The sequence below is a fragment of the Colias croceus genome, chromosome 27 (genome assembly GCF_905220415.1).
Source record: "Colias croceus chromosome 27, ilColCroc2.1".
NCBI lineage: Eukaryota > Metazoa > Arthropoda > Insecta > Lepidoptera > Pieridae > Colias > Colias croceus.
The window spans coordinates 217793-229833 of NC_059563.1; the positions used below are offsets into that span (position 1 = coordinate 217793).

Below are 12041 nucleotides of genomic sequence, written 5' to 3' on the forward strand. Positions count from 1 at the left end.
GTGAAAAACATTGTGAGGAAACCGACATATCATAAGATAGCGTGGTGGATAATGACCTGATCCCTTACCGTGTTTAAGTTTAAGTTAGCACTACCAATCCCATGTCCCAGCAGTGAGAACGTATATGGGCTGATGATGATGATGATCCTATATGTAATTTTTCATGTTAGTTACCTAAATAAATAAAACTTGTGTTTTTATAAAACATTTTTATTGTACCCTTAGATTGTACCTATCAACATCATTCAATAAATTTGTTATAACAACTAGATACTAGGTTATTACGAACAAGAATTTACTATTAATTTACTGCTTTCTTTTATCTTTGTCTTTATTTTTCTTGTTAATTGCTCTTCTAGTATGAGATATCTCTCCACTTTCCTTCGGACTCCGAATTTTTTTTCGTAATTTCAACCAGATCCAGTTTACCTTCTACCAAGTGAAATTGAACCGCGATTTTTCTTCACCATTATTGTATTTATTCAACTCAAAATAAAATTAAAATAACACAAGAAAAATCACAACAAAACAATCTCCAAAAAACATCAAACATTTGTAACCATGGTAACGACCAAATCGTTTGACATATAAACCAGTAAACGTAAAAGTTACTACATGATTATTAAATTTTATACTGTATCAGAACATCTCGATTTAGTCGAATTACCAAACATGACAGTTATTATACAACTAGAACAAATAGCCCTAATGTGCGAAACTATGGCATTGTCAACTATGACATTTTGTTTCGGGCGGTTTAAAATACGAATGAATGAATCGTGAGTCGCTCAGTTAAAGGTCGATTTGATAAACGGCTGTTAGATTTCCTTCTTGGGACCTGAAGAGTTAACAACGATGTTAAAATACATGTTTATTTTGAAGCTCGATTAATAAATCTCTGATTTAGAAAATATTGGTGAAATCGGGTCTAATTCTACCCATTGATTACACAATCAGTGCAAATATTAATAGGTATTGAAAAAAAATTAATCTGGCGAATTAAATGTACATACAATAACTTAAAATTCTATTTACACTAATTCTTCAAAGTCATAAATTCTTCAATGACATTAAATTGTTTCACTATTAACTACTCAACGGCTCAAAAACTATCGAGTTTGACAGGTGTATTGTGTGCGTGTACGCACACATTTTTGTGTACGTGTGTGTGTGTGTGTGCGTATTTTATTAGCACATTTATTCGTACACCTAAAACTCACCAGAATCATCAGTGGACCGCGTGTGTTGATGTGAGACGATGTTAGTTTTGGTTTCAGCAAGCCGCGCTAACGGTGACTCTTGTATGAGCCGTACCCACCTATAAAACATTTAAAGTATGTAGTTAGTTATTTCTTTTAAAACATTGTATAGTTTAGACTACTAAAGGAGATTGCCCAAGTGACTATGGCACTTGGTATCGCAATCAAACTTATTGTGTCAAGATGAAATATAGCTCAATTTGAAGCTTGATGTTAGTACTTTTAGAAACGATTAAAGTTTTTATGTAAATAAGCCGCAGTTCACGACAATAAAAATAAAACAAAAGTTTTATTCAACGCTTCAAAAAAATACTTTATCCAGTTTAAACTAACGATGAACGTTAAGTTTTACATTTATTACATAGGTAATATTTTAATTTACAAGATAAATGTGAAAAGTAAATCGTAATAAACATTATTTCAAAATAAATAACGTCGAACAATGCGTCGAACATATTCATTCAACTATGACATATGACGCACGACGCTTGCAAGAGAGATAGATATATGTGTCAAAACAAAAACTTTTACTTTTATTTCTATTTATTTGGTATAATTACGACTTAATAGTGATAAATATGATCATTAGAAATACAAATAGGAATTAACAATATCACGAACACGTGACACAACTAGTATTTTACCGATTCCATACGTGGTCATACATGTTTCAAAAGAATAACTTTTACTATTATTTCAATTTATCCGGTATAATTAAGACTTAATATTGATACATATGATCATTATAAATACAAATAGGAATTAACAATATCACGAATACGTGGCACAACTAAAATTTTACCGATACCACCCGTGGTCATTCTCCTTTGTTATTGAGACATTACATTATCCATGTTTCACTGGACGATTATTGTCAAAGTTAACGAACCGTTAGTGAAGTGACTAAAAGAGAAAGTTGACTTCAAATAAATATAGACATAATAATATTATAGGCAGTGTTGTAACATTTTTAGTCAATCCAAATTTTAACTTACCCGATAAATTTTGAATAATAAAAAGAGCGTTTCTTACTATCACAGAAATGTGTGATCTAATCTATCTATTACGTATGAATGGTTGAACAAATCTACATAATATTTGACTAATTTTTTTTTCTTTGAAACATTACCATAAAATTAATATTTATTATAAAATATATTCCAACTCACGTGGCGTACTCAGCGGCAGTATTAGCGGATAGTTCGTGCATCTGTATACCGTTGATGTTCATGAGGAAGAATGTATTGCGCATCGCAGCGTTCGGTCGGAACAGCACCTTATCCCTGTTGGCAAAAGGTTCAAATTTCAATGTATTTGTTGTGTAAATAAGGTTCAAATTTCTATTCGTTAAACAGGTTCATAGGGTTCAAATCTGTATGATTTTATTAAACAGGTTGATAGTTTAAATTGCAACGGAGATTTTGGTATCTTTGAATGTTGCCAGAGAAGTTTCATTTCTGACACGTGTGCTTGGCGGACACGCTCTTTTTTTTACTATTATCTACTATATTATTCTTACTCCATATTCTCTGATTATCTCCTATTAAAATATTTCTCTTTTGTTTTTATTGAGCAGGTTTTCGAGGGTTTCGGTTATTTTTATTTTTTTATTTATAGAACAGCAATGTCTTAAGACATTCGGTTAAAATCTATGTCTCAAGCAGATTGTGAATTAAAATAATATTGTTTTTAATTGTATAATTATAATACTAACATAGTTTTTAAGGTCTTCATGCTAACAATTATATGGATATTAAATTTATCTGAAATAAATGAAATAAAATAATATAAAATATCTCACCACTTAATGAGCGGTGAGAGCAGCGTGTTCTGCGAGGGCTGCGCGATCGGCTTCAGCAGGAACCGGTCCGCCTCGCGCTGCAGCAGCACCAGGCTGTCCTCCAGCATCAGCGCCTGGTACCAACCAACACATTCATGATTAATTCTTTACTGTACAATATATTGAACATAATAGAGAAGACCAAGCTTTATGTAAACGATGTACAGAAGACGACCATGGAAGATGAAAATCCATACATGTAAAGATGGCATTCATGGAAGATGAAAGCATGGGAGATGAAGATGAAAGCATGGGAGATGGAGGGTTGTCGCGTACGAACCACAGGACAGCTCTTTGGCATATTATGATATATTATGTAGTTAGATATACATTACATATTATGTAAAATTAAATTGTAATATTGACACGATTTTAAAAGAGCAACTATGGAGTTTCTTGCCGGTTCTTCTTCATAGATACTGCTTTCCGAATCGGTGGTAAATGTATAAAATATGTAGTGACGATTCAAAAGTGCTTCTAAAAGAAGTCTTATTTAATAAATATTTGAGTTTGAGTAAAGTTCTTCCCACTCGACCTTCTGCCCACAATAAATGTACCACATATTATAGTTATTATATTATGTAAGTTGTCTGTTGAGTTGTAACCATGTTTGATTGCGAATAAATGATTTGATTTGATTTGCCCCTGCCCCTGCCCGTGCCCCCACTCACCCGCACGCCGCACTTCTTGGCGTCAGTCCGCAGCAGCAGCTCGCCCTCCATGCGCAGCGCGTGCGCAGTCAGATCCAATCGCCTTAACTCCTCCCACTCGCCTCCAACCGGCGCACGCACTTCGAGCTTGCTTTGTATCGTTTTTAATCTGAAATAAGTAATAAATTCAAGTTTTATACAGTTGAATTCTGTTTACATTCAAATTCCCGAAAGATTTACGCTGTTAACCGCGGTTTATTCTAAATATGAAATAATTAATCATTAACATATTATGTTAAAAATTAAAACGGACATAGAATAGAACCTTGTGGGACACCTACATATTTACATAACTGTGCAATGTGCATAGTTAGGTTTGGCTTTTTTAAACTGGCCTTTTTAATTTCATAAGTTTCATTGTAAGAGGCTATTGACCATTATTCATGATTTCACTAATGTTAAATTTACTGAATATTTTGTTGTTCGACGTAATCAAAAGCTTTAGAAAGATCGCAAAAAAATCCATTTACAGTATGTTAACATTTATAACGACTTTTCAATTTATGAATAGAGCCTGCACTTATGTTATCAATAATTTAAGTAACTACGATATTATCCAATACATTGTAATTTCGTTATTTCCTTATTTAATGTTCATTTATCATTTTACCTGTACCACTTTCTCCATTTGTTTTACCTTCTTTCGTGTTTGTGTACCATGTTTCTAAAACGTGTATTCCATCTTATTTAATTCCATTTATTACACAACTGACCTATGCTCATTCTCAGCGGTGCGTATAGCCGTGTCCACAGTGTGCAGCACTTCCTTGGCAGTGGCCAACGCTCGGCGAAGTTGGGCCACGTCCTCCGCACTCTCACCATCAGTGCCGCCACCACCACCGCCAGCGGCCGCCACTTCTGGGGTCACTTCTTCTTCTACCACTGTCTTGAGGATGCCTTCGAGGAGCAGCTGGTATTTTGTTAATCTGTTATAAAATCGAAATGGTATGTTAGTTTTTGATAGTGTCAATTTTATGGACATTTTATTTAGTAAATGTGACATCATTTTCAGTATCCACCAACTTTAAGTCAATTATCTTCATTCGCTTTTTTATCTTTATCAATGTAATGTTGACCATTTTATTGTTTCATAATTCCACTGTTTTAAAATTTCGACTTATAACTTTCGACTCGATTAACTGATTTAAACGATTCTTTTTTCATTTCAAATTTCGTTTAAATTTTGTCTCGTTCCAAAAACTTGCTTAGTTTATTTTTTTGTAAAACATAATTATTACTGTCAACACAATCGACTTTGAAGATTTTTTGCGAGCGCTTTAGGCGCGTTGAGAGTAAAATAACACGCACGCTCTTTTTTGCTCTTTTGTATCAATCGACTTAAAAAAGAGTAGGTTTACAATTCGGCTGTTTTTAACTTGGACTTGACATCGAATTTAAGGTTATCAATTATACGGCCGGTATGTTTTTTTTATGTATGTACACCGATTACTCCGAGGTATCCGAACCGATTTACGTGATTCTTTTTTTGTTCGATGCGGGATGGTGTCGAATTGGTCCCATAAAAATTTTATTCGGATAGACCCAGTAGTTTTTATTTTATGAGCATTTTTGTTTGTATTTGTAAATGTTGCAAGTGCAAGTTTGAAGTCGGTTGTTTTTAACGCAGTTATCACTTGTTTATCATTATTTTCTAAGAATTGTTAATTTAGTGTGTGTACCTCTGCCACACGCAGGCGAGCAGGTCGCGCAGCTGCAGGCGGCCGCAGCGGGGCAGCTGCTCCCGGCCCGCCAGGAACTGGTGCAGCTCCTTGTTCTTGTGAGTCTATTGAGTGTGTGTACCTCTGCCACACGCAGGCGAGCAGGTCGCGCAGCTGCAGGCGGCCGCAGCGGGGCAGCTGCTCCCGGCCCGCCAGGAACTGGTGCAGCTCCTTGTTCTTGTGAGTCTATTGAGTGTGTGTACCTCTGCCACACGCAGGCGAGCAGGTCGCGCAGCTGCAGGCGGCCGCAGCGGGGCAGCTGCTCGCGGCCCGCCAGGAACTGGTGCAGCTCCTTGTTCTTGTGAGTCTATTGAGTGTGTGTACCTCTGCCACACGCAGGCGAGCAGGTCGCGCAGCTGCAGGCGGCCGCAGCGGGGCAGCTGCTCGCGGCCCGCCAGGAACTGGTGCAGCTCCTTGTTCTTGTGAGTCTATTGAGTGTGTGTACCTCTGCCACACGCAGGCGAGCAGGTCGCGCAGCTGCAGGCGGCCGCAGCGGGGCAGCTGCTCGCGGCCCGCCAGGAACTGGTGCAGCTCCTTGTTCTTGCGGCGGCGCTCGCGCAGCGCGTCCAGCGCCATGCGCTGCCCGCGGCAGAACCGCGCCAGGCAGCTCGCGTAGCCCGCCTCGCCCAGCTACAACGACACATTGTAAACATCGTTTATAAATAAAAAAACGACGTGTGTCACTCGGGGACTGGGGCGGTAAAGCAATTGCACGCTATGCCTTCAAGCCACACCTTCGCCCGTCCCCGTGGGGAGCGTGAGGTTTTTTCGTTACGGAATTTCTCGATTCGGTCCCCGCGCTCAAGGCCCGCGATAGAAGCTATGCAATAGCTTAATAAATAAATTATTTATTTGATAACAAAAAATATACACGTACACACAGTAAAAAATTAACCGTAGGTACAATTAATTGGTACGTTTGAACAATGTCTCCTATGCTAGGAAAGATTATTTAAAAAAACACACTTTGCTAATTACTATAAAATGTAGTTCCAACAAGAAACAATACAAAGTATAACTCAAATAATGACAAAACAAATAACTGTTATGGCAATTCAAAAATGCTTCTAGAAGAAGTGTAATGGTAAAAATAAATGTCTGAGTTTGAAAAATTAACAAATTCAATTTTTACACCTAGAAGTCAACACAATTATTCATGTCCGATTGGCTAATCACAAAATCAAAAATTGATAAGTAATAAACCAATTACAGAAAATGCTTGTCCATTTACCCCTGCCCTCCCCCCACTCACCGTGTTCAGCATGACATCAGCCACGGCCCGCACGCCGACCACATGCTGCGGGGCCTCACTCCGCACGGCCCGCAGCTCGCCATACAGCCTCGAGTGCCGCTCCTTCACAGCCGGCAGGTTGGGGAACAGAGCACGCAGCTCGTCCGCCGGCAGCAGGGCGGGCTGCCGCTCCAGTGGCCGCAGGAAATCCCCGCCCAGCACTTTGAGCCAGCGCACGTGAGACCCCTCCGATACTATCAGCTCTGCGAGACGAATTATACAATAGATTCGTGGTAAAAAAATGCATAAAAAATACACATGAAAAATAACAGTTCACTACGTAAAGGCGTATGGACTCAATTACGCGTAGAAAATAAATATAGACAGAGGGATATTTCATTTGCCACGAAAGAAAGACAGTTAAAAATTAAAATATGGGAACAGAAACATACAATGATGCTAAACATAGATATGACTAAAAAAATACTTTTATATGGCACAAAAGAATTCAATTAAAAAAGTGGACGAAAAAACACAATGATGTTAGCATCAAGATACATATAAACATAATTTTATATTTATTTATTTATTTTTAATGACAAAAAATTATTAAAATTTTATATGACACTAAAGAAAGATAAAATTAAAAATTCAAAAAATTAAACAGAATAGAATTATCTAATAGGTCCAAATGGTCCATAAATCAACGTTTCTTGACATTTCTACAGTGATTGTTAAAGGAGATCAAAAAAAAATCTCATTAAAAAAATAACTAAATCCGAAATCTTGAATTAAATCCTAGAAATTCTAGTAAATATAACTTCATTTCATTTATAAAAAAACACCTACCACATGACAAACATCATCCCAAAGAAAATTGACATGGACCAAATCCTGCCCAGACCATAAAACTCCCCACAAACTTGCCACTAAACTACTTGAGCCAGAAGTATTGCTAAGTACTCCTCGAATTATTGAAGTATTAAGTACTCCTCACCATGTATGACCTCCTGCCGCTTCCTGAGGCGGGCGCACAGCACCACGCTGTCGCGCACGGCGGCCGGCAAGCTGTCCGACCACTGCGCAGCCAGCGGCTCCTCTTCTTCTGACCAATCTGGAATAATTCACCACTTATTTAAAAAAAAAGCTTATATATTGCATGCAATAATACAAAACACCCATTTATGACAAAAAGACCCATTTATGCAAACAAGAAACAAATTTTTTTGCTAAATTTGGCGTTAAAAAACGTTTTCTACCTTCCCAAAAAATATAATAGATTTCTCACAACTAATAATGCAGTTTTTTACCTGTCAATTATTGCGGGCTTAATCCAATTTGACCAAATTTCAAATAAACATTGTACTATACATACATTTTGCACAATCTTTTTTACAAAACTCTCAATTTCTGGAAAATTTTCATATGTGATTGTACGATTTTTTTTTTTTTAGATTATTAAAAATTATCAACATTGTTAATCTACAATAGTCGATTAACGATACGGGAAGCATGGTTAAACGAAATAAAAATTGGTATATTATGTAATCAGTTATCAATTCTGCCTCAAATTATATAGAAATTAACAAATATCAACCACCTTGTTGCTCAGCTGCGACAGTGTTGCTCTCGTTGCTTCTAGACGACAAACTCGAACTGCTCGAGCTGCCGGAAGGCGCTGTCGCCGCTCCTGGCTCCAAATCACTGTAATATAAAACAATATATAATTAAAATATTGCCCTTTTTGTAAAAGCTCAATACAAAAATATCCATGAAGGAAAACTTGCATGTGAACAAATCTTAAGAAATACCAAGAAGAACGTTCTTCTTCAAATTTCCAAATTATAGTGAAGTTTCATATGTAAATGAAAGTCATATAGATACTTCCAGGATTCTGCACCTAGCGCAAAACTTTTATGGCGTATAAATTCATGAGGTATATCTCACATATAACGTACATACATACCTGACATTCCATACCCTTAACACACAACATTCAATACGTGTACGGTAACACCTTAGACATACCTTCATAACTGATGAGAACATTCCAGAAATTGTAGGTATCTAGCTCATAAGTGAAATATGCCAACCTACTGAATTTACAGGAATTGCGTAGTTATGCTCACTTGTTTATACATGTACCAATGAATTAGGCACACTTCGACAAAGTAACATTGAGTATTTGTGATCATCTAATTTGAATAATTGTAATAATTTCTCAAGTGAAAAGGAAAATCAACGAAGCTTTACCTATTTACATAAATCGATTAAAATATCAATCAAAAGGCTATTTATTCCCGACAACGATGGAAATCTCTACGGATTCGAATAATGGACTTTTCCTCAATTGTGAAAATATCTACGCAAAAGAAATGTTTGTTTTGGACTGATTTGCGAAATTCATGTGACGTCTTGATAATAATTAGTGGTTTATTTTGGCTACCAAAATCAGCACCAATGCATTATGTATCCATAGAAATAATCTTTCACGGCTTGCGTTTAATTTAAAATTGCAAATTCTATTGACGAGATCGACCTATATTTTTGTAGTCAATTCAATATAACACCATTGTATCTTCAAATAATCCTTGAAATGCCATAAATGTTCTCCTTTCATTAATTCAACTAGGAAGTGTTCATTCTGCCAATATACATTCTTCGAACAATCTAGCCAACCCACACAACCAAACCTCAAAAGCACAAAACACAACTAAATCAAACTCTTCCTAAAAATCCATCACCCGTTCAATACGATGAATGATTAGTAGGTACCGATAAGTCTCAATCGCACATCGCACTCAGCTCTGATTCCGAGAAAACAATAGAAATGGGTATAATTAGACGCAGAATCAAAGGTCGGGAGGAAGCGAGTAACAAACATGTGGGGGAAGTTGTTACACTAAATCCGGAACGCGCGCGCGCACATCTGATACTGTTTGTGCAAAGTCCACGCACTTTTTGACAGTTTGACGCGATGTGACGGATTTAATCTCGATTCTAGATGACCATAAAGATTAAAAGCTTTTTTTACTAATGAATGAAACAATCACAAAGGGAAACAGGATCGTAGTAGTAAAGCATTACTGGATCGTATTAACAAGGTCAACGATAAAAAATAAGTTCTTTCATAAAATTGAAGTTCGCGTAGAACTTTGTTTTCATCATCACTTTAACTTTATAAACTTTAATGTAGATGATTGATTATAAAAAAACTACCGTATACAATAATCAAATCTACTTTATTTTTAAATAGTTTTAATAATCTATTCAGGCATTTCTTTAACAATCTTTTCCCTTTAACACTTCTTCTTGCAGTGCTTTCATTCATTTCTCTACCTTTCAGTATATCTACAATAATTTTATATAAGAAACACGCAAACCCTCTTCCATTCATGCAACTTTATAATCCACGTGACGTCCGTTAAGCCAAACCATACACAAGTACATCCATAAATAACGTTTGATCAAATTTCAATATATTTAATTATTATCCTTGTACACCTCGACTCGCATTTACGATTGTGATTGATAGACAATTTATTGATTTAGTTTCTATATTTACGCACTGCAAGAGTCTTGTTTTAAATAGATTTCACCGTTTGACGGATTGCCGGATGTGCTTCAATAGAAGTTTGTATCTTTGCAGATATGTTCAAGGTAGCATTTGATTTTCAGTATAAAACTACTAGAGAACGATGTATAAGTAAATTTTTCTTTTTAATCGTTCGTGAAATATTTTTTTATGACAGAATTTTATATTTCTTTTGAATTTAATGCAAATGAACCAACCCACTGCCTGGGATAATTTTCTTACTTGAAATTGCAATTAAGAGACAAACAAGAGACAATTGCTTGCGTCAGAATACGTTATTATTAAGACTTTATGAGCACAAGTAATTTTTAAGAATTGTTTAAAAATATCGTTAAAATTTCTTACAAAAATATCGAAAGGTCTCATTCAACATTATTTTAGTTCAACAACTCGGTCCAATTCATTCGGCATTCGGCAAACTTCATTCACTTTATCTCATATAATACAAAATAGTAATTGTCTTTACCCTCCCTTAATAAAAACATGAAATAAAGGTTAACACGATTATATTCCACTTAAAAACACCCACACACTTCAACGGAATCCATTATGGTCGTCATTCAAAGTATTGTTTATTCTATTATCTAATACTTTTCTAAATGCAATATTATAATCCAATTAGTAACAACTAACGTATTACATAACCTACTTCGATTATAAGACACTAAAGACATAAGCTAGATTAGACTGGTGGAATTTACCCCGATTTGTGAATATTTAAACTTAAATATATTTTTCTGGTTTACGTGTCTGTTTGTTGCGATTTACATTGGATAGGAAAATAGAAGCGACCGTTTTCAAAATATCAATCAATCTTTATAAATTTTCTTTTATAGCTCAGTTAAAGAGAAAAATAAATGATACTCATCAATTTATACAGGAATAAAAACATTGAAATTAGTTTAAAATTATTAATTGATTAAAATTACGTCGATTTATAACTATAAATTTTACGAAACATTACAACAAACCTTGAGCAAAAAAACTCATTTCCATTTCAATTATGAAAGTCTCCATTAACCTCAGTATTATTACTATAGAAAATGTTAAAAAAACCATTGATAATTCGTTCCGTCACATGAGTGGCGCATCCTGACAAATATCTGACGGCCACATTATCTTGTAACTTGACAAGCAATTACGATAAACGCATAGCATTGATATGATTTACTTACACATTTTTGTTAAAATATTATTTGTGAAATAATATTGTTGAATGCTGAACCTAAGCAATTGTCTTTTACAAGGAAGAATGTTATTTGCGAATTTTTGGAATACTACGATGTTTTTATGTACCATGGAGGTTATTTTAATTGAAACAATAGAGAAATAACAAATATAAATACAAAAGTAAACATTAAACTTATCACAGAGTTTGATTGAACGAAAGCAGTATGATGGACATAGGAATTATAGAGGGGTGCTGATGTGTAGGAAAATAAATAATATTATATGAATTAATTGTGTGATATCGGGTTGTAATAACAAGTTTATTCGGTATTGTATTTCAGTAAGATCTAGAAATTACGTAGTAAATCTCTTTCCGTATGGAATACAGAAGATACAGACACCTAATAACACAACAAATCAACAACCATCACCTCTCCGACAGCGTCCGCCTCGCCAGCATACCAACAGTTGCCGGCTGTCGCCCGGCCGGCAGCGACACGTTGCGCGACACGCGGGGC

The 12041-nt window shown here is 35.7% G+C and overlaps 1 protein-coding gene across 1 annotated transcript in view; it reads right to left on the bottom strand.

Moving 5' to 3' along the window:
• LOC123703836 overlaps window positions 1–12041 on the bottom strand; it is a 170331-nt gene that overhangs the window by 7283 nt on the left and 151007 nt on the right. The window contains exons 24-33 of the mRNA XM_045651999.1: window positions 8356–8462; window positions 7756–7872; window positions 6780–7021; window positions 5973–6157; window positions 4678–4735; window positions 4523–4623; window positions 3771–3918; window positions 3061–3173; window positions 2429–2542; window positions 1221–1318 (exon numbers count right to left, since the gene is read on the bottom strand). Of these exons, the coding sequence (XP_045507955.1) occupies window positions 1221–1318; window positions 2429–2542; window positions 3061–3173; window positions 3771–3918; window positions 4523–4623; window positions 4678–4735; window positions 5973–6157; window positions 6780–7021; window positions 7756–7872; window positions 8356–8462 (1283 nt within the window). The remainder of the gene's footprint in view (window positions 1–1220; window positions 1319–2428; window positions 2543–3060; window positions 3174–3770; window positions 3919–4522; window positions 4624–4677; window positions 4736–5972; window positions 6158–6779; window positions 7022–7755; window positions 7873–8355; window positions 8463–12041) is intronic.